This window comes from Neltuma alba, unplaced genomic scaffold (genome assembly GCF_004799145.2).
Source record: "Neltuma alba isolate B1F8T4 unplaced genomic scaffold, ASM479914v2 tig00012041_pilon, whole genome shotgun sequence".
Lineage (NCBI taxonomy): Eukaryota > Viridiplantae > Streptophyta > Magnoliopsida > Fabales > Fabaceae > Neltuma > Neltuma alba.
In genome coordinates, this window is record NW_021636606.1 from 6807 (window position 1) to 30693 (window position 23887).

The 23887-nt window shown below is 33.8% G+C and overlaps 3 protein-coding genes and 1 long non-coding RNA gene across 4 annotated transcripts; all 4 read left to right on the top strand.

Moving 5' to 3' along the window:
• The first annotated feature begins 1446 nt into the window (after positions 1 to 1446).
• Positions 1447 to 3309, top strand: LOC114721480 (TMV resistance protein N-like). Its single transcript, XM_028907290.1, has 3 exons — positions 1447 to 1937; positions 2360 to 3128; positions 3250 to 3309. The coding sequence occupies exons 1-3, from the start codon at positions 1447 to 1449 to the stop codon at positions 3307 to 3309; spliced, it is 1320 nt and encodes a 439-aa protein (XP_028763123.1).
• A 506-nt stretch (positions 3310 to 3815) lies between these two features.
• LOC114721478 (disease resistance protein RPP2B-like) lies at positions 3816 to 6224 on the top strand. Its single transcript, XM_028907288.1, has 3 exons — positions 3816 to 3857; positions 4562 to 6060; positions 6140 to 6224. The coding sequence occupies exons 1-3, from the start codon at positions 3816 to 3818 to the stop codon at positions 6222 to 6224; spliced, it is 1626 nt and encodes a 541-aa protein (XP_028763121.1).
• A 4-nt stretch (positions 6225 to 6228) lies between these two features.
• Positions 6229 to 6884, top strand: LOC114721477 (uncharacterized). Its single transcript, XR_003738086.1, has 3 exons — positions 6229 to 6304; positions 6478 to 6585; positions 6841 to 6884. It is a non-coding gene; the product is annotated as an uncharacterized LOC114721477 (long non-coding RNA).
• Positions 6885 to 13528: 6644 nt separating this feature from the next.
• Positions 13529 to 22760, top strand: LOC114721479 (probable disease resistance protein RPP1). The gene is made up of 4 exons (XM_028907289.1): positions 13529 to 13788; positions 19470 to 20193; positions 20673 to 20951; positions 21318 to 22760. The coding sequence occupies exons 1-4, from the start codon at positions 13529 to 13531 to the stop codon at positions 22758 to 22760; spliced, it is 2706 nt and encodes a 901-aa protein (XP_028763122.1).
• Positions 22761 to 23887: the final 1127 nt, after the last annotated feature.

Below are 23887 nucleotides of genomic sequence, written 5' to 3' on the forward strand. Positions count from 1 at the left end.
GGTAAGTTTACATATAAAATGACTAAAAAGCCATGAATTTTAAAACATATATTTCATATATATAATTTAATAAATGTAAGAAAAATAATAAATTAAAATAAACATTATAAAAATAAAAAGAGCTAATATATCTACTAAAAAAAGGACAATACTCTTATCAATTTTCTTATATTCATCATGTTAAATTCTCCGATCACACATGATTATGTATCATATTTTTAAAATATTTGCATTTAATAATATTTAGTTATAAACTTATATGAAATAAATGAACATATGACCGCATGTGATTAGAAAAATTAACATAATAAATATAAGTCATTTGACTTAAATATTTTCCTTAAAAAATTTCTAAGCATTTAAAAAATTATTACTAACAAAAAAAATCAAATTATTAAGTTAATATAAGACTCACTTAAATATTATTCCTTTTTTTTTTTTTCACATCCTCAGCAGCAAAAATTTTTAACTTTAGTGGTACCATGATTTTTCTTCAAAAGATCATTTGAGAAAAAGTTAACCCACCCACCAAATGACTTTTCACATTGCCAAAGCCAAGTTTGCTGGTTTTAACACCACTCCAACCACATGCTTAGAGTGAGGGTCCATTATTCTCACTGTCACGCGCAATCTGTACTTACTCCGCCGTGTTTTTTACGCGACAGTCACACCCTTACACGCAATTGACTTGCTTTTTGGGTCTATGAAAAGAAGAGAAAATGAGGGCTAGTAATAAAAATAATTAACAATTGTCAAAACTTGCAGTTTTGAAATGTTAAAACTCTAATGCTTGCTAGCTCTGGCTTTCACTTTAAATGTTTTGATAATATATGTTGTTATTTTTTGAAAAGAATGAGCATTTGTTTAATCTTATATTTCTAGAGGCGAAGACTAAACATGCAACACAAGTAAGAGTAGGGATGTAACTATAGTGCTTCATTAATCCAAATTTCATTAGGACATTTGACCTCAGGCGCTTATATTTTCTTGGGGAAATTTGATTTTCTTTTTCTTTTTCTTTTTGGATCAGCCCTCAGAGAATTTGATTAAAGCTTTGGGTGCAGGTCTCAAAGATATTGGATCAACATTTCGGAGAAAGTGTCGATGGAATTTCCTTACTCTCTTTGCTATGTTTTTCATTTAGTGCTGTCTTTTCCACACGCTACTTTGGTTCAGTAGGAGGGCCCTTTCTTTGAAATTTCAAATTTGAGAACCAGGCGATGTGAAATTTCAAATCTCTAAAAGTTAGCTTTGCTTTTATTTATAATTTATTATGATTATTTATTATTCATTTTGTTCCGTCTTTCATTGACTTGGTTGACTCAATCTATTCCCCTAAAATCTTATATATATTCCTCTTAGGCCGGCTTGTTTCCTATTGCCAATCGTTCTTAGATCAGAATTGAAAGCAGTCCCAAATCGTTTCCTATAGCCAAGCAATTTGATATGGCTTCATCTTCTTCCTTTGCTTCGTCTTTTCAATCTCCAAAGAAATATGATGTTTTTATTAGCTTCAGAGGCGAGGACACCCGCTTCAACTTCACAAGCCACCTTCATGAAGCTCTTCGCACAAACCAAATAAATACATACATCGACTACAGACTTGAGAAAGGAGATGAGGTATGGCCGTCTCTTGAGAAAGGCATTGAAAATTCAACTCTGTTCCTTGTGGTCTTCTCAGAAAACTATGCATCTTCCACTTGGTGTCTGAAGGAGCTTGCAAAAATATTAGAGTGCTCCAAAAATCAAGATTGCTCTGTTATGCCGGTGTTCTATAGAGTGGATCCTTCACATGTAAGGAAGCAGTCTGGGAGCTACCAGAAAGCATTTGAAGAACATGAGCGCAAAAGAAACATCAACAATCAACAACTGCAAAAGTGGAGGGACGCTCTTACTCAAGCTGCCGATTTGTCTGGTTGGCCTTGTAGCGTCAATAGGTAACTACATATTTATGATTTTCCTCTTATCATTCTCTTCCATCCCTGGGGCTAAATTAAATCAATCTTTGAGGCATTTAATGGAAGTTACGCTGATGATCATAAAGAGAATAGCTTCTCTTGTACACTACGCTTAACCAGTCCACCGGGTCCATCAACTTTACTGTTATGATATTTTAATCTAAATCCCTATCTCACTATGGTAATGACGGTGCATTCGTAGCCATAAGATGAAGCTGGAACTTTATATATATCTAGTTATGTCATCTAGTATAAGTAATATTTCTTGAAAAATATTCTAAAAATTTTAAAAATTGGCAAATCTTCATAGTTACATGTCATTAGGAATAGTTGAAAATTTGAAATGAACAGATAATGTGGTGCTAAATTTGGCGCCTCTTTATTTTTTCAATGGTGTGTAGGGATGAAGCGGAGCTAATTAAAGAAATAGTGAATTGTGTCATACAAAAGTTGGGCCCTAGGTATCAAAGTGAAGATTATCTAAAAGGCTTGATTGGAATTCACGAAAGAATGGCAGATGTAGAATCCTTGTTGGACAAAGGTTCAAAAATTGGTGGTTGCCAATTCATTGGAATTTGGGGGATGGGCGGTTTGGGCAAAACAACTCTTGCAAAAGCATTGTTTAACAAATTGCGTTTTACATATGAAGGGTCTTGCCTTTTGACTAATGTAAGGGAAGAATCAAAGAGACACGGAATGGATGCTTTGAGGGAAAAAGTTGTTCGGGGGTTATTAGGGGATAAAGAATCTCACATTGGCAATGCAATATGTCCTTATACCGTCAGTACGCTTGGTCGGAAAAAGGTTTTCATTGTGCTTGATGACGTCGATGATCTTACACATTTAGAAAAGTTAGTTGGAAGACATGAATTTGGATCAGGTAGTAAAATCTTGATAACAACCAGAGATAAGCAAACACTTGGTAATGAAGTGGATGATATATATGTGCTTCGTGGTTTGAATCCTGATGAAGCTTTTGATCTATTCTCCATCAATGCCTTTAGAAATGGCTATGTTGACCCAAAGATAAGAGAGCTAGCAGAAGAAGTGACTAAATATGCAGGTGGAAATCCATTGGCTCTAAAGGTTCTGGGCTCCATCTTGCGTGGCAAAAATCAAGAAGCATGGAAAAGCCAATTGGCAAAGCTTCAAAAATTGTTTTGTCCACAAGTCATTGATATCCTCAGATTGAGTTTTGAAGGACTTGATAAGGAAGAGAAAAATATTGCCTTGCACGTCGCATGTTTTTTCAATTATTATTATGATGCTGAGGATGTAAAAAAATTGTTAGATGCATGCGGTTATTCAACCGAGATTGGATTGGCGAGACTTGAGGAAAAAGCCCTTTTAGATATTGATAGAGGACGAATATATATGCACAGTCTAATAAAACAAATGGGTAAACAAATTGTCCGTGAAGAATCATTAAATTATCCTACATGGTGCAACATATTTTGGATTTTCAAGGAAAGTTCTGATATATTGAAGAAAAATATGGTAAGCATGAAATTTCTACATTTATTTATTAAAAAGATTGTTGAATTCCAAATTCCTATTTGACGTATATAATATTTTTATTACTATTATAATTTTTTTGTTTGTTAGGGACGTATTGAAGGCATGGTTATTAGCCTTTCAGAAGTTGAAGAGATGTGCGTAATTATTAAAGCATTTGATTCAATGCCCAATCTAAAGCTGCTTAAGGTTTATGGAGATTTGAATGGACAGCTTAGGAACAAGTTAAATGCTTCTTGTATGAAGTTTCTGTCAAAAAAACTCATGCTACTGGATTGGGTGGGATGCCCTTTCGAGTCCTTGCCAGCGACATTTAAGGCTGAAAGTCTTGTTCGATTGAAAATGCCCGGCAGCAAATTGACAAGACTTTGGGATGGAGTGCAGGTGAATTTTATATTTTTTCTTACAAAATATTGTTAACACATCAGTTGGAAAATCTGTATTAAATACGCTCCGCTCAGCCGTTTTTATAAGGTCCAGATAAAATCTCTTACAAAATTCAATGAAATATTGATAACCCATTCTAAATAAATGCCTTCGTCTTTCACCCTCACACTAAGCTCCATGCCCTTTACTTATAAAGATTACTATCTCTGTTGAACTATAAGCATCAAATCTTTGAAGCCTTTTTTTTTTTTTTAATAAGTTATAATTTGGATTTACCTAATCATTAAATACATCATTTTTTTTTGTGAGATACATCATTTTTATTTTTTACTTTTAATTGATTATATATCTTTCTAATTCTTTTTTTTTTCAACTCATTCTCTCATATCTCTTTTTCTACATATTTTTTCTCTCACTTATCCTCTTCATAAACAAACATGTTTTAAGAAAATAAATTACATTTTCTTTTATTATTTTTAACTAATTTTAATCAAATTATGTGATGTAGTTATTTGGTATCTTCAATCGGAGGGAGTATTGATTAAGATTATGAAAAGTTGTAAAATTTAAGTCGTTGACAATAGCTAATTTCAACTTATTTTCTCAGCAAAACAGGCAGCGAAACCTTATAAAAAGGAATAGATAAGTAATTTAATTTGGTTTTGGCCACCAATCTTATCATGTAATTTATGCTTTTACAGAATCTTCGGAACTTAATCGCAATTACGCTCACTGGTTCAACAAACTTGATTGAACTCCCAGATTTTTCCAAGGCCACACGTCTTAAATATGTTGATCTCATGTTCTGTACAAAATTGCGGAGTGTTCATCCATCTATTTTATCTCTCCCCAGCCTGCATAGTTTATGGCTACGCCGTTGCAAGTCCCTTACCAGCCTTACAAGCGATACCCCTCTCCAATCTCTCAGTCGGCTCGATGTAAGTTATTGCTCAAGTCTGGAGGAATTTTCAGTAACCTCAGAAAATGAAGAGCTCTGTTCACACCTTTCAGGAGCTGCCATCAGAGGTGCGTTGCGCTCATCAAGTGGGCATCGCAGCAAAATTCGTGACTTAGCTATAGCCAATTGCGGAAATGTGACAAGCGTTCACGAATTGATTGAGCTGCGTGACCTTCGAGGTGTTGATGCTGGAGGCTGTAATGAGCTAGCGTCACCTCTCCTGTCCAAGTGTGATAAGATGGGTGCTTTGGAAAGACTCGGGCTTCCGTATTGCAATGAATTATCTGAACTTCCTAATGACATCAGGTTGCTGTCATCATTACGTGACTTAGATCTCTCACTGACTAATGTACAGACCTTGCCTTCGAGCATCAAACATCTTTCACGCCTGCAACGTCTTGAACTGCATGGATGTAAAAGGCTTCGTTGTCTACCAGAGCTCCCTCCCTCTGTCTTTCAATTGTTTGCAACTGACTGCATATCCCTTGAGACCATACAATATTCACCTTTGACAAACGAAGGTGAAGAAGGAAAAGAGAAGGCATATGCACGCTTTATATTCACAAATTGCAAGAAGCTGAATCGACGGGCAATCGAAGCTGCTGAGGCAAGAGTGCTACTTGCGATAAAGAAACCCACTTATGACGATGCTATATTGTTATATCCAGGAAAAATAGTTCCAAAGTGGTTCAAGTTTAAGAGTACTGAAGAGGATCCCATGACTGTGAATCTCAGTTCGATTCCAAATTCTGAGGATGGGGGATTCCTTTTTTGCGTCGTCTTTTCTAAATTACCATTAGAGGGGGGAGGAGAAATTGATGCCAAATGGCTTATTGATGGTAAATATGCTTGCAGGGCCGCTAAAAGCCCGTTTTACTTGTATGGGCAGTCCTCAAAGCATGTTGGTCTTTGGTATGATCCTGATTCACTTGGAGAACTAAAAAGGAAAATTGAAGAAAGGAAAAGAAATGGTCAGAGCAACATGGAGCTTAAAGTTAAATTCGAAGCTCGTTGGTATGATGACAGAACGGCAGAGATCAAAAGGTGTGGAGTATGCCCAGCATCTGCAGTTGAATATCAAGATGGTGACATTAAACAAATTCAATTGCCATGGCCTCCTCAGCCTAGCTCTAATGCAATGGAAGCGGCCTCTCTCTCTCGAAAGCGCAAATGCACTATAACTTCATACGGATCAAAAGGTGACATTCGTTCGGATGATGACAGAATGGTAAAGATCAGAAGGTGCGGGGTATGCCCGATATCTGCGGATGAATATCAAAATGGTGACATTAAACAAAATCAATTGCCATTGCCTCCTCAGCCTGGCTCTAATGCAATGGAAGCGGCCTCTCTCTCTCTCGAAAGCGCAAATACCACAGCTTGCTTCGATGAATTTGAAGAAATGATTGAGTTTTAAAGCTCTCAGGTTGAATTGATCTAAACACTATAACTTCATACATCACTCTCGTGCATCCACCTCAAAATGGTATACTCTGGTTTTAATTAGTAGTTATAGACATGATTTTTGTATGTTTGTACGTACTAATTACCGCATATAATTAATTTAACATTTTTTTTCTATTGAGATTTGATTCTATTCTTGAGGTCTGAGGAGTCCAAATTGCATTGCTGATCTTAACCTTTCTTTATTGTTTTAAGCTAAGATGATGGGAGTGACGATTACATTCGACTATTGACCTCGGCATATTACGGCCACGACTTTCTTTCTGTTGGATCTTGAAGAGTTGGATTCAACTGGACATTAAGGTAATTACTTCTTAACCAAGCAGATTGAGAAAGAAAATGCGAATTCACCTCCTATGTGCAAATATGTTTTGTCTCCATTTACCTCATTGCTGCATCTTCTCTGATGGTCAAAGAAATATATGGAGCTTGAGGTTGAGGAAGCCATTGAAGGAGTTTGCAGACATAAGAAATAGATGTGAGCTTGATTTGTTTTCTGTTATAGAATGAACCAACTTTATAAAATCAGTTCAATAGATTGAAAGCCTTCTCCTGTAGTGTCTTTGGTCATCGGCGTCGATGATTCGCTGGTCGCCGCCGCGGTCATTGTCAATATGTCACCTTTTTGTTCTGCTTCCTGATTACATATGTTAATACATGTCATTTAAGGACTTGCCTGGTATTTGGTAATGCTGTTGCAGGCTGTGCTTGGTTCGGCTGGTGTCTCATTATATGGCAGATGGCTTTGGCACCGTCTAAAAGTGACGCTATTAATACTGAAGCAGAGCCTGATCACATGAGGAAGTAGGAATGAATCATTTGTCTCAATAATAGGGACAAGGATCGCGAAGAACTTGAAACCAGTGGAGGCGAAGAAGATTATGACCCACCCAATTCTCTTAAGACACTTGAGTATCCACCCGTAGCAATTGGTTGTGATTATGGATCTGTGCAAATATATGCTAATTCAGGTGTGTGCTATTTGCATACTCTGATCTAAAGTTCTTAATTGCCTTTTTGATACAAATCTCTATATCAGCTCCGCTTAGTTCTTAATTCTTTTTCCTATCTCTTGGAATTATCTGAAGTTCTGAAGGTTCCTTTTCATTTTGATCTGCGACACTGGGTCTTTTTTCCCTTGCGTAAATCTGTCAATGAGGATTTTCTTGGCACAAAGGGCCTCTAATCTTCGCTTATGGTTTGAATGAGTCTCTTTCTTTAAGTACTCTGTTGAAAATTAAGTGTTCTTGTGCATCTTCTCCCCCTTCTTTAATCTTCTTGGACTTGTTTGGTTCTGTTTTTTGTTTTCCTATTCCCAAAATAATTTTATGAAATTGTTTTTTTAAAAACAATTTTTGAGAATAAAAAAAAGCAAAAATTTGTTTGGATAATTATTTTAAAAATTTATATTTGAAAAAGAAAATATAAAAAAATCATATTTGGTAAGTGGTGACCATGGTAGATAAGAAAAAAAGAAGGTTTCTCCAATAATTCAAAATAAAAAAAATACAAAAATACAAAAAAAAAATCTAAAAGTTGTTTTTATTTTTTTAGTTTTTTTTAAAAGCATATTACTGTTTGTTTCTAATTTTTTAAAACAACCAACTAAAAACAAATTGTCAAGCAACTTTTTTCCCCCCTCAAATTATTCCCTCACTTCAATTTCATTGGTTCTCTCAACCAAACAGCCAAAACATTCCATTTTCTTTGGATTACAGGTTACAACAATACATTTTCTTCAATAAATGATAGGTTAGAGTCTCGTGTTTGACTATACTCTTCCTTTCTAAAATATGAGTCTCAGTATTCAGATTTGTTTTAATCTTAGTTTCATGTCTTCGAAAATTTAGTCTCTAAGTTCATGTAACTTCACTTTATTTTTTAATTAGGTCTTTGCACTTTTTTGTCCGGATAGGTTTTTTAATTATGGGCATTAGTTTCTAATCTCATACATAACTGGTATGGATTCTGCCACAAAATAAAAAATAAAAAAGGATTTTTAAAGATAAAATGATGAACTAGATTTATTTATTTGTTACTAACATAATAAGATATTATTATCCATAAAGTTGTCTCTCTACAATTATATTTAATGTATAATTTGGGTGATTTTGATTTTATTTACATCTATGTGACAAATTTAATTAATCCAAGTATATGCTGAAATTCCTAACCTTATTTCTCTTGCAAATTGACAACTTGTAAGTACGGGAACCAATACCTATAATTAAAAAAAAAAAAGGTAAGAACCTAATAAAAAAAAATTACGAAGGCCTGATTAAAAACCAAGTAACTATAGAGATTTATGAACTAGTTTTCCCTAAATCTTAATCACGAAGTATCGAGTTTCATTTTAGATTATTTATCCGCCTTCAATATTTCTTTCTTTTTTCTTTTTGTTTTTGGTGAGCAGCAGGGTATCCCAATTTCAACACAAATTCCGCTCTTTCAAGAACTCGCATGCGTAATCATTGAGAACTAACATGCGTGCCGACTTATTTTCGTGACTGACGAGTCAAAAGTAGCTTTAATTAACATGCATTGGTTGCTTTATTTTTTTGGGTATTTGCATGCATGTGTCCTTACTCAATTATTTAATTTGCTCCGCACGTGATGTGCGTAGGGGGTGAGGCTCACCGAAAGTGCTAGGTTAATTTCTTTTTCACCCCACTCATAACAGCACAGCAAAATTCCAACTTCCTGGGGTATCCCTTTTCTTTGAAATGCATGGCCCTGTTTGTTTAAATTAACTGCTGACTTCGGTTTTTCATACTTGTCTGATCTTAAATATAAAATTTATTTTGTAGTATAATTCATACTACAAAATAAGTCTTATATTTAAAATCGGAAAAATATAAGAATAGGTTAACTAATTTAAATAGATTAAAAAAATTAATTAAATTAGTTATTTGTAATAAGTAGATGGTATTTTTTCCTTCCAAAATGTCCTTGTTGATCAAATGTAGTAGTTATAACTACTATTATTATAAAGACTACTTTGAGAAAAATAAAAAAATATAAAAGGAAAATCAGATTATTAGGACTTATATTTAGAATTAAAATAAAAGTCAAACATTAAAATTACATTAAACCAATTCAATCGGCATCACTGCATCCGCAACCTAACTCTAATGCAATGGGATCGATGTGACAGTCACAACCTAATTCAAAGGGAATCAAAGTAGGCTGCTCCTGTGACATGGAAGAATAGAACGCGGGGCTTGAAAGATATTATGTTTTCACGATGTTATGTTCAGATTTCGTTTTTCTTGGTGGATTCAAGCGAAAGTTCAGGTGATTTGTTTTTCTTCTATTTTCCTTGATGTTCAAAATGAGCTTATCCCCGTGTTGTGCTACTTACCTGCTAGTAGTTTAGGAAGTTTTATGGAAATTTAATCCCTGTAATGTCCAGTTGGTGGAAATGCACGGGTTGGGCAAGTTAAGTTGCGTATTTAAGCTTCCCTTCCCTTTTATCCGAAATGGAATGCATTGCAACCTAATGTTAATTACCGTGGGTGTGTTTGGCACACTTTTAAGAAGGCATTGAATTATTTTCCAAATAAAAAATGAAAAGACCAAAATATCCCTGGCAATTACAAAAAATCCTCTTTTGCAACCTTATCAGAGAAAACAGTGCCTTTGTCTTTTACTTCAACAGAGCATTCGCACTTGGGTCACTGCATTAACAGCAGACATCACACAGCAGCAGTTTTCTCCAAAGCGCAAGTATCTCAGCTTTATCTTTCGCGGACTTTGAGTTACCTTCACTTGTGACAGAGGATCTATTTTCAGGACCAATTTTGCTGTGTTCACTTCTTTTTTTTTAAAAAAAATGTATTCTGTGTAAGCATCATCATTTTTGTATATTAGTGATATGCAGTGCAGCCTATGCATTCAAATTGTAAGTGCTGATTCTACGTGTCTTCCTCTCCATCTCCTATTTTCAGGCTTGTGGCCTTTTTGAATAATTACAAAAATAAAGACTGAGAAATTTCAGGGAATGCATTATCATACAACGAAATGGGAAGCAAGAAGTGAGAGACAGAACAGAGCCTAGAGCCTCTTAGAGCCCCACAAACAAAAAATCTAAAAAGGAAGGCAAAAAACAAAACGATGCATGTTCTCTCTCTGTTTTTTTTTTCTTGATTGCCATTCCGAAAAGTTACGACACATTTTCTTCAATAAAGGAGTGTATTTGACTACTCTCCATGTCTCTAAACATAAGTCCTAGTTTTTAGATTTGTTTTGGCTCCGTATAATTTCTCGAAAGGGAAACAAGTGATAAAATTGAAAGATTAGTGGCAAATAAGTGGTCTAAATGAAGTGCTTGCAATTTTATCCTCTCTCAGAAGCCGGCAAGCTTGACGATGCACAGGAAACTGAGAAATAAAAGCCAAAGAGCAATGTCAAAGCTTAAAGAGACAAAGGTTGAAAACATCATTTTGTGCTATAAAGTAATTCAATCCTCATTCCGTGTTTATTGCTCACACCATCCTCTACGCGCAATTGACTTGCTTTTTGGGTTGACTCCGGTATGTACGTTTAAAATATATCAACTAATTTTAATTGATTTTAATTGTCATTACCCAAAATCTAAAACAAAATTAAATTTAGACACAAAAACCGTCTAATCTTAGTGATTCATTAGCCCTGCCTAGGGGAAAAAAACACTATTGTGCCCAATTCTAAATATAAGAGTTGTACAACAAATTTAGAAATATTAAGAATATTAGTTAAATTAACTATTAATAATAAATACGTATTAGCTATTTTAAAATATCCCGTTCTAGTCATTACCTTATTAATGAATAATCCTTTTCATATATACAATAAATAGGGATAGTTTGCCAAAAAAAAGGGGATAATTTAGGAAAAATTATAAATTTGAAAGATAAAAAGTAGATTAAAATTTTATATATGAAACCAAAACAAATATTTCAGCTAACTTTTATATTTAGGACAGAAGTGAGTACAATGACATGCACCTTATCTAAATAAATCTTTTTCTGTTGTTTTTTAATTTGTCAAAGCTAAACAAAATTCAAAAATGGAAATCAAACAAGCCCTTTAATGATGGCTTGTTTGATTAAAAAGGAGAGGAAATGAGAGCTGATAATAATAAAAAATGTCAATACTTGCACATTTGAATGTTAAAACTTTAAAACTTTAATGCTTACTAGCTCTCCTCTGCATTTCATTTTAAAAGTTATACAAAATCTTACATATTATACATTATTATTTGTCAAAGAAAATAATTATTTATTCAATTTTATATTTCTAAAAGAGAAGACGCATCATATATGGTAGAACTCGAGAAAAGGAGCAGAACACAAATGAGAGAGGCGTAATCATAGGGCTTTATTAAACCAAATTTCGTTAATTAGGAAACTTGATAGGTATATTTCCTTGGAAATTTTCTTTCTTTGTCCCCCCCTCACTTGACGAGCCCTTGGGAAATTTGAGTAAGCTTCGGTGAAGGTCTCAGAGAAATTTGACCAGGATTTCGGTGAATTTGCTTTCTCTCTGTACCGTGTTTTGCATTTAATGCTGTCTTTGAAATTTGAGATTCAATCCCTGTGAAAGTTCCCAGAAGTCACCCGGAAGCCAACTTTTTGTAAATTTCTAAAAGTGCTTTTATTTATTATAATTTATATTTATAATTATTTATTATTCAGTATGTTCCATTTTCATTGACTTGGTTGACCCAGCCTATTCCATTAAATCATTCTTAGATCCGAATTAAAGGCAGTCCCAATTATATCTTTTTGGCGCATCGTAACAAACAATCTATAATAAACGAGAAGAAATAATACTCTGTCCTGTATATCAGTTTCATTTTAAGGAAAAGATCTAATTCAAAATAAAAGTTTTATTTTTGATTTTGTTTAAGTATTGTTATAAATAAAAAAGAAATAGAGAAGAATAATAGAGAGAAAGATATGATTAATAAAAAAGAGAATTTTTCATTCCATTTCATACTACTCAATACATTATACATAGCGTTTATTTATAAGTGGTACGGCCAAAACCTAATTCAGTGGGAATCAAAGTAGGCTGCTCCTGTGACCACACCAATGACAAACAAGTGGTTCCTAGGAAATCCAAGGATTTTGCCTTCCCAAGCCCATAAGCTGTGACATGGAAGAATAGAACACGGGGCTTGAAAGATTTTATGTTTTAGTATGTTATGTTCAGATTTCCTTTTTCATGGTGGATTCAATAAAAAGTTCAGGTGATTTGTTTTCCCTCTATCTTCCTTGATATTCAAAATGAGCTTATCGTCGTGTTGTGCTACTTACCTGCTATTAGTTCAAGAAGTTTTATGCAAATTTAGTCCTTGTAAAGATCAGTTGTTGGAAATGCAGAGGTTGGGCAAGTTAAGTTGCGCATTAAAGCTTCCCTTTTATCCGGTGTGGAATGCGTTGGAATGTAATCTTAATTACCATGGGTGTGTTTGTTTGGTATACTTCTAAGAAAAAATTCATAGAATTATTTATTTCAAATAAATAATGAAAAGACCAAAATATCCCTCGCAATTACAAAAAATCATTCTTTGCAATCTTCCCAAACAGAGAAAACAGTGCTTTTATCTTTTTACATCAACAGAGCATTCGCACTTGGGTCACTGCATTAACAACAGACATCACACAGCAGCAGTTTTCTCCAAAGCACAAATATCTCACCTTTATCTTTCCCGGACCCTGTGTTACCTTCACTTGTGACAGAGGATCTATTTTCAGGACCAATGTGCAGTGTTTACTCTTTTTTTTTTGTGGGTATAATTAAGCATTATCATTTTGTATATTAGTGAAATGCAGCCTATCCTTTTAAATTGTAAGTTCTGGTTCTACGTGTGCTCCTGACTCTCCATCTCCTATTTAAAATTATTTTAAGATATTAGGTGTTACTAAATAATATTTCAAGATGTTGGGTGCGATTGACACTGCGTCTTCAACTTTCAACTGCTCTCTCCTCTTTCAAATCCCAACCTTTGATGCGAACTAAGCATCTTCGGCTGTGAAGAGATTATTCACGTTTTAAGCTCCGAAAGGGACAGCTCACCTCAATGACGAATGAAGCTAAAATAACAGATACCAATACATTAAATTAATGAAAGAAAAGGGTGAGGCTCTATAATGAAAACGAAGCTCTCTGGGTGCATGCACACATGACGAGAAACTTTGTAGCTAACTTTATCTTGTCTTGGAAAGAACATGGCTGATATAAATCAAAGAATGACGAGAGGATGAAAAAGGAAGGGACAGGATATGGAGGAAGAAGAGTCATTCGGGTACATGAACGGCAAAGCTATTCTTGGCTTTGGGGTTCTATCTCCACAACAACGCCCAATACTGGAATGACCACGTACGGAGATTCCGCGTTTGTGCCGTCGAATGGCTTGGACCAGGAAGGGAGGAGGACAAAGCAACTGAATGTTGAAGACGCTGGCTGTGTTAGTCGCAGTCAGCGAATGGAGGCTGTGTTTCGAATGGCTCGGACTAGGAAGTGAGCATGGGCCTGATGATGTGGTGCACTGTGAGCCTTTGGATCATGTGAACAGATAGGATGTTAAGATACTGAGAGACGCTGATAAAAACGCTTCTGAGGGGATCTGGATCCGTATTAGTTGTTGGCCATCTTCCATATATGTTTTTATGTGTATTTAGAAGAACTGAGACTTATAATTAGGGAGAGTATTTGATTGGAGACCCCCCCTTTTTTATTTTCTTCACTCTTGTTTTCACTGCTTTCAAATTGTGAATACATTTAAGTCCGTTTAACGACGAAAGGATACTGGAATGAACAAATCTTACTCAAGCTAAAATCAACCGGCCTCTGTTATTATTTTCTCTCTCTTCTTCTTCTTCTTTTTTTTTTTTTTTGAGTTACAGCTCTTACCCAACACGCAGAGTGATCAACATAAAACTTATGAAATTTATAATAAACTATAAGTATTAACAAATAAATATTCCAATCAAACTAAGAAAAAGCAAATCAAGGTTCTTATAGAGCTCCAATAATGGGAGATATATTCATATGTACTTTTTGAATTTTGAATTATATAACGTCTTCTTTAGTTTAATCAATAACTCTTAAAGTCTAAATGTAAGAAAAATATTGGGAAAAAACACATACAGGATATATATATATATATATACCCCTTCGGTTTTAAATATAAACTCATTTTATAATGTAAAGGATATTTTTTTTTTAGTTCTAAATATAAAACTCTTGTAGTGTAATTTACATTACAAAATGAGTATTTAAACTACAAAATGAGTTTTATATTTATGACCGGACGAGAATATATATATATATATATCTAGTTGTGTGTGAATTTTCTACTTTAATTTCTCTCCGCTTATTTTTTTGCTAAAAAAAAATTTCTCTCCGCTTATTTAGTCATTTCACAGGAGCTTCTCTCTCACTGTCACCCGCTATCCGTACCAGTGGAAACATTTACAGAAACTTTTTGGGTTGACTTCGGTATACACATCTAAAATGCATCATCGTTAATAATTTTTTTTCTTTTTACATTCAGTTAATTACATGTATCATATTTTTAATTTTTGCAATAAATAGAGATAGTTGAAGAATAATTTATGAATTTAAAAAATAAAGTAGATTAAAATTTTGTAGGTAAAATCAAAGCAAATATTCCAACCAAGTAGGATAGAAAAAAGTACAATAATATGCATTTTACCCAGCCAAGCTTTTGGTAGAGGCTAAAAAAGGTTCAAAAATGGAAATCAAACGATGCTTGATGTTCGCTTGTTTGATTAAAAAGGAGAGGAAATAAGAGATAATAATAATCTAAAATGCCAAAACTTGCACATCATTGGCTAAATGCCTCAAATAATCAATTAAAAAATTATTTTTACGTTTTATGAATTAAAATTATTCTCACGCAACACAAAATGTTTTAAAATAAGGGAATTCGAACCACCATTGGACTCGTTTTGCCGACAGGTCATTTAGGAGCGATTTTCTTTTAACTTTTGGTGACGCAATTACTTTCAGTAAGGAATGAAGGCTAAGGTACACAATTAAAACCAAGTTATAGGTTATCTATTTTCAGGTTTTGCTTGCTTTTGTATCTTTGGAAAAGAAATTAGGTTATTTTATTTTGTTTAATACAAATGAAACGCATGCTCAATCGAACATGTCAACAACAAATTTGAGTTTAAAAACTCATTCAAACATAATAAATGACAACCAATGAATTATGTAAATAAAAAGTTACTTAAAATTAATTAAATATTATATATGAAGTATGATGTAAATAATTATTTAGGATGTATTTAGATTAGTAATGATAAAAACTGACTTTTATTCCATATGACTTTTACAAAACCAAAGTCAGTGTAATGTGATCTATGTTTGGATTGGTTTGTTATAAAAGTCAGTTTGCTAATTGAAACTTGTTTAAATAAATAATAGAAAAATAAGTTTACATGTAAAATAACTAAAAAAATCATGAATTTTAAACATGTCTCATACATATAGTTTAATAAATATAAGAAAAATAATAAATAAATAAATAAAATTATAAAATAAAAAGAGTTAATACATTATTAAAAAAAAGTTATTACTAACATCAATTTTTTATGTCAAATTCTCCGATCACACATGACCACGTGACCAAATTATTGGGTTAATATAGGATCCACTTAAATATTATTGTATTTTTAATCCTCATTTTGTTCTCTCTCCATGTTACAAACTAAAAAAGCTCAAATTTTTAGCTTAGCTCACTGGAAAAAAAGTTTACCCAAACAAAGTACTAGTAAGTTTACCCAAACAAAGTACTCCTCCGATCCTTAATATATGACTTAATTGTTGAGTTGGCTTTTGGTCCTAAATATAAGACCCATTTATCATATTTATCATTTTTCTCTAAATTACCCCTATAGATACTCCTGTAACCATAATCAAGTAGGAGAGGAAGAGTGGGGTATTAAGAAAAATGATTATGGTATTTTAGGACAAACGTGTCACATTTTTATAATTAACTAACTTATCTAACTTCCTTAATCTAATCAAATTAGTTAAAGTGTCTTACATTAAGGATATGAGGAGTACCAGCATAAGTGTTTAATAGCCAAGACACGATTGTTGGTTTAACGCCCAACAAATAGAGCGAGGTTCCGCCATTCTCACTGTCATGCGCAATGGACTGACTGGCTTTTTGGTCTATCAAGAGCAGAGGAAAGAGGGCTAATAATAAATATAATCAAAAATTGTCAAAACGTGCAGTTTTGAAATGTTAAAACTCTAATGCTTACTGGCTCTGGCTTTCACTTTAAGGTTTTGATAATATATGTTTTTTTTTCAAGAAAATAAGTATTCGTTCATCTTATATACCTAGAGGCGAAGAGTACTAAACATGCCACACAAGTAAGAGAGGCCGTAATTATAGTGCTTTATTAAACCAAATTTCATCAGGACATTTTACGGCAGGCGTTTATATTTTCCTGGGAAATTCGATTTTCTTTTTCCTTGGACGAACCCTTGAAAGTTTGATTAAAGCTTTGGGTGAAGGTCAAAATATTTGATCACCGTTTCGGAGGAAAGTGTCGGTGGAATTTCCTTACTCCCTGTACTATGTTTTTCATTTAGTATTGTCTTTTCCACACCACATGAGCCAAAAAAAATCAAATAAAACGAGATAAAATAGACATACATAATTTATAAAATTTCTCTTTTTTTTCCTGGGAAATTCGATTTTCTTTTTCCTTTTGGACGAACCCTTGGAAAGTTTGATTAAAGCTTTGGGTGAAGGTCTCAAAGATATTTGATCACGTTTCGGAGAAAGTGTCGGTGGAATTTCCTTACTCCCTGTACTATGTTTTTCATTTAGTATTGTCTTTTCCACACACATGAGCCAAAAAAATCAAATAAAACGAGATAAAATAGACATACATAATTTATAAAAATTTCTCTTTTTTTTACCAGCATTAAAATGGCAAATAAAGACTCCCAGTATGTGAAATTGTGATTTGGGATCTTTAATTTAGAAAATAACAAATAAAGACCTGATGTCATATTATAAAATAATTAAGGTGAGTTAAGTCTCAGAGACTTATCAGGATCATGATATATTTTCAGACTAAGAAAATATTTACATAAATATTTATATATTATCTACTAACAAAATCCTTCCATCGGGATTAAAACTCATAACTTTATGAGTCATGAATCAACCCCGCCGTCAACTATCATGGGTGAGACCTCACTTGACCCGAATTCACTTGCGCATTAAAGCACGCTACACTTTTGAGAACATGAAGCCAATAACTATACGCGTCGGTTGAGTCATATGCCAAAAAGCCAACAAAGAGATTCCATTTCCATAGGCAGATTGACTATCTCCGCATGAAAGTCAAAAGTAGCTTTATTCTACTTTTTTGTTTATTTGTTTGTTTTGCGAACTTCCTGCAAGCTTCGCAAGCATTAACTTATTATGTCTTAAAACCCTTTTTTTTTTCCTTTTTTTCCCACTCTTACCCTCAATTTACACTTTGCATTTTCTCAACTTCAATCCAAGGTGGGCTAGGTCATATTTTTTTTAGTAAAAATATAAATGTCATTCATCAAGAAGAAAAACTATATGACAATAGACTGGCACGACAAAAAGTGCTGAGTTATTTTATTATTCATAAGGGGTATTTTATATTAAACATTATTTAACATCATTCCTCAAAATGAGACATATGACTATTTATGAGGCTCCACCATTCTCACTGTCACACGCAATCCGTACTTATTCCTCTTGTTTTTTACTCACAGTCACACCCTTCTCTACTCTAATGCTTATTAGCTCTGTCTTTCATGTTAAATGTTTTGATAATATATGTTACCCTCCTGTCTTAAATATAAGACCTTTATATTATTATACTAATATGTATAAGGGTCTTATATTTAGGATTTATATTATTTTAGAGAAAATAAGTATTTGTTCAACCTCATATATTCTAGAGGCGAACACTAAACATGCAACACAAATAAGAGTAGAGGTGTAATTATAGTGCTTTATTAATCCAAATTTCATCAGGACACTTCACCGCAGGCGTTTCTGCTTTCCTGGGAAATTTGATTTTCTTTTTCTTTTTGGACCAGCCCTTAGAAAATTTGATTTAAAGTTTGGGTGAAGGTCTCAAAGATATTTGATCAACATTTCGGAGAAAGTGTCAGTGGAATTTCCTTTCTGTACTGTGGTTTCATTTAATGCGGTCTTTTCCACACACTACTATAATTCGGTAGGACCTCCTTTCTTTGAAATTTTCAAATTTGAGAATCATGTCATGCGAAGCTTCTCAAAAGTCACACGTTTGGAAGCTGTATTATAATAAATCTTTTAAAAGTTAGCTTTGCTTTTATTTATAATTTATTATGATTATTTATTATTCAATTGTTCCATCTTTCATTGACTTGGTTGACTCAATCAATCCCCTAAAATTTTATATATTTATATATTCCTCTTAGGCCGGTTTGGTTTCCTATTGCCAATCATTCTTAGATCTGAATGAAAGCACTCCCAATTCTGTTTTGCATATAGTAGCAAAGCAATCTGATATGGCTTTTCTATAGAGTGGATCCTTCACATGTGAGGAAGCAGTCTGGGAGTTACAAGAAACAAGAAAGCATTTGAAGAACATGAGTGCAAAATAAACATCAACAATCAACAACTGCAAAAGTGGAGGGAGGCTCTTACTCAAGCTGCCAATTTGTCTGGTTGGCATTGTGGCTTCAATAGGTAACTACATATTTATGATCTTCCTCTTATCATTTTCTCATGCCTCCATGCCTCGGGCTAAAGTAAATCAATCTTTGAGGCATTTAATGGAAATTACGCTGATGATCATAAAGAGAATAGCTTCTCTTGTACACTATGCTTAATCACTTCACTGGGTCCATCAACTTTACTGTTATGATATTTTGATCCAAATCCCTGTCTCCCTATGGTTATGACGATGCATTCGTGGCCATAAAATGAAGCTGGAATTTTGTATATATCTAGTTATGTCATCTAATATAAGAAACATTTCTCCAAAAAATATTATAAGAAATTTTAAAAATTGGCAAATCTTCATAGTTACTTGTCGTTAGGAATAGTTCAAAATTTGAACTTAATAGATAATGTGGTATTAAATTTGGTGCCTCTTTATTTTTTCAATGATGTGTAGGAATGAAGCGGAGCTAATTGAAGAAATAGTGAATCGTGTCATACAAAAGTTGGGCCCTAGTTATCAAAGTGAAGATTATCTCGAAGGCTTGATTGGAATTCACAAAAGAATGGCAGTTGTAGAATCATTGTTGGACAAAGGTTCAAACAATAGTGGTTGCCAATTCATTGGAATTTGGGGGATGGGCGGTTTGGGCAAAACAACTCTTGCAAAAGCATTGTTTAACAAATTGCATTTTACATATGAAGGGTCTTGCTTTTTGGCTAATGTAAGGGAAGAATCAAAGAGATATGGAATAGATGCTTTGAGGGAAAAAATTGTTTGGAGGTTATTAGGGGATAAAGAATCTCACATTGGCAATACAATACATCCTTATACCATCAGTAGGCTTGGTCGGAAAAAGGTTTTCATTGTGCTTGATGATGTTGATGATGTTGAACAATTAGAAAATTTAGTTGGAAGACATGAATTTGGATCAGGAAGTAAAATCTTGATAACAACCAGAGATAGGCAAGTGCTTGCTGGTATAAAAGTGGTCGATGTATATGTGCTTGATCGTTTGAATCCTTTTGAAGCTTTTGATCTATTCTCCATCAATGCTTTTAGAAATGACTATGCTGACTTGAAGATAAGAAAGCTAGCACAACAAGTGACTCAATATGCGGATGGAAATCCATTGGCCCTAAAGGTTTTTGCCGCCTTGTTACGTGGCAAAAATCAGGAGGCATGGAAAAACCAATTGGAAAAGCTTCAAAAATTACCTCTTCCAGAAATTAATCATATTCTCAGATTGAGTTTTGAAGAACTTGATGAGGAAACGAAAAATATTTTCTTACATATCGCATGTTTTGTCAATTATTATCATTATGTCAAGGATGCAAAAAAATTCTTAGGTGCATGCGGTTATTCAATTGAGATTGGATTGAAGATTCTTGAAGATAAAGCTCTTTTAGATTTTTACGGAGGAATGATAGGTATGCACAATCTAATAGAAGAAATGGTAAACAAATTGTTCGTGAAGAATCATTAAAATATCCTACATGGTGCAAGATATTTTGGATTTTTGGGAGAAGTTCTGAAGTATTGAAGGAAAATAGGGTAAGAGTGCACTTTTTACATTATTTTATTAAAAAGATTATTGAATTTCAAATTCCTATTTGATTTATGTCATGTTTTTATTATTATTATTTTTCTGTTTATTAGGGAAGTATTGAAGGCTTGATTATCAACCGTTCAGAAGTTGAAGAGATGTGGGTAATTAATAAAGCCTTTCGTTCAATGCACAATCTGAAGTTTCTTAGGTTTTATGGAAATTTCAATAATCTAAATGCTTCTCGTATGGAGCGTTTGCCAAGAAAGCTCAGGCTATTGGATTGGGTGGGATGCCCTTTAGAGTCCTTGCCCACAACATTCAATGGTGAAAATCTCGTTGAAATAAAGATGAGCAACAACAATTTGACAAAACTTTGGGATGGAGAGCAGGTACATCTTATACTTTTTTTGCTCGTCAAATATTAGCAATACACTAGTTGGAAAAATTTTATTCTATATGCACTCTCTCTGCAGTATTATTTATAAGTTTTTGCCTATTGGTCCTTAAAATCTCTTAGGAAATTTAATAAAGGATTGACAATCCATTCTGGAAAATGCATTTCCCTTTTACCATCACACTACTATTTATATAGATTATTGAAGTGTAATTTTAGAAAAATTGTAATACTTTTTGGCATTACTAATTTTGTAAATAAAATTGATAACAAGGTCTTATTAAAAAAAGATAAGGCAGTAATTATTTTTATTTTTGCCTCCAATCTTACCGTGTAATTTATTTATTATTTTTTTTTACAGAATCTTGCGAATTTAAGCAGAATTGATCTTCATGGATCAAAAGATTTGATTAAGCTCCCAAATTTTTCCAAAGCCATACATCTTGCAGAAGTTCATCTTCAGGGTTGTTTAAAATTGCAAAATGTTCATCCATCTATTTTATCTCTCCATAGCCTTTGTCGTTTATTGCTAAATGACTGCAAAGCCCTTACCAGCCTTACGAGCAAGACCCATCTCAAATCACTGAGTGAATTGGACTTGACAGGATGCTCAGGACTACGTGAATTTTCAGTGACCTCAGAAAATAATCGGTTTCAATTGATGCTTTGCAGAACAGCCATCAATGGTGAGTTGTGCTCATCAAGCGGTTGTCTTAGCAAAATTGACTTTTTGGACCTCGAAAGTTGCGGAGGTGTGACAAGTCTTCACAAATTGTTTGCGATGCACACCCTTCGACGCCTTCATGCTGGTTATTGTAATAAGCTAGCATCAAATCTACGTTCCATATTTGATGAGGTGCCGCGTGCTTTGGGATCTCTATGGCTGGATAATTGTAGTAAATTATATGAAGTGCCTGACAACATCAGCTTCTTGTTGTCATTACATGAGTTGCGTCTCTCAAGGAGCAATATAGAGACCTTGCCTTTAAGCATCAAGCATCTTTCAAGCCTGCGGACTCTTTACTTAGATGGATGCGAAAGGCTTCGGTCTTTACCACAACTCCCTCCCTCTATCCGTACACTGAGCGCCAATGAATGCCTATCCCTTGAGACCTTACATTCACCTTTAATGAGTGAAGGTAGAGAAGGAAAACAATATTATGAATACTTCAATTTCATAAATTGTATGAAGTTGGATGGGCAGTCAATCAAAGCTGTTGAGGCCGTAGTGCTACTTGACATGAATGATAACCAAGCTGACAGAGCTAGTATGGAATATCCGGGAAAAAGTGTTGCAGAATGGTTCATGTATAGGACTACACAGTCTTTGGTGACTGTGGATCTCAGTTCGATTCCACAACCTTGGGATGGCGTTTTCATTTTCTGCGCCGTCATTCCTGCAGGAACACCACGGTCGAGTTTCATTGAAGCCAAATTGTTTATTGATGGTCATCAATGTGCTTCCGTGTTTGAAGGATCGTATTTGACTGATGGGTCCATGTTGTCTGATCATGTTTTTCTTTGGTACAATAGAAAGTCATGTGAAGAAGTACTAAGGAAAATTGAAGAAAAGAAAAGAGAAGCTCAAAGCAACACTTATCATCCATTGCTTCAAATTCAATTCGCACCTCGTGATGATGAAAAACCAGTAGAGATCAAAGAGTGTGGGGTGTGCCCGACATCTGCAGTTGAATATCAAAATTACATCAGACGAATTCAATTGGCATTATTGCATCCACATCGTAGCTCTAATGCAACGCAATCGGCCTCTCGAAAGCGCAAATATCACAGCTCACTTCCATGAATTTCATAACATGGTTTTTGAGTTTTAAAGGTCTCAAGTTCAATTCATCAGCCCACTACTTCAACTTCATTTACCACTCTCGGGCCTCCACCTCAAAATGGTATGCTCCGGTTTTAACTACTACTGATAGACATTTTTTTAAAATAATTTGTGCGTTCTGATTACCGCATCATTATGTTGTACCATTGGCATGCATATAATTACTTTAACATTTTTTATTGTTTGGATTCAACTGGACATTAAGGTGATTATTTCTTACTGCTAATATTTCATGATCACGGGAAATTAACTGAGCAGATTGAGAAATTAAAAAAGATTTATGGACATTGAGGAAGCCATTGAAGAAGCTTGCGAATATAAAGATCAAGTTCATCTTCGTACGCGAGTGAAGAAGCATCTGAAGAATATGAGAAGAACAAGAAACAACAGGTTCGATCTTTGAAAATTAATATCCTCTCATCTTTTCTTGTTCAGTCCTGATTCCTCCGATGGCTGCATCATTTCCATTTGGTGAGGCTGCATCAATTAAAGTCGTAAACTCATAATCAGCAGCCTAAAAAGTTTGATCTGGCTCCAGTCATCCGATCATCTTGCTTTCAAAAAAGGCTTTACAGCAGTTTTGGAAATATTTGCAAACCCACAAAGTTGCCTTTAATTAGAAATACCCTAAAATCTTAGCGTCTGTGAATAAAATTCTGATAAAGAACGAAATTCAAAACCAACAATGAAACACCAAGATTCATTAAAATTTAGAAGGGAATTAAGACTTATGAACAAATTAAAAGGCAAAATTAAAACAGAGGCAACATGTTCCAAACTACACCGCGGCCGTCATAGATAATATTATTGAAACTAATTATTTTGTTGTAACAGAGAAAAAGATACATTAAAATATAGTAAGATGGATATTTAGGTAATTGTGTAAAATTAATAATAATAATAACAACAACAACAAACAAAAAGGAAGAACTGCAAAACATAAAATTTTTTTAACCTATCAATATATGAAAATCCTTAAAAAAAAAAAAGAATGTTGGTATAATTGTTTTTTCCTTTTTTCAATAATTTTTAACTGTTACTTTTTTCAAAAAAGAAAAATTTATTATTAAAAAATTTTAAAATCAAAC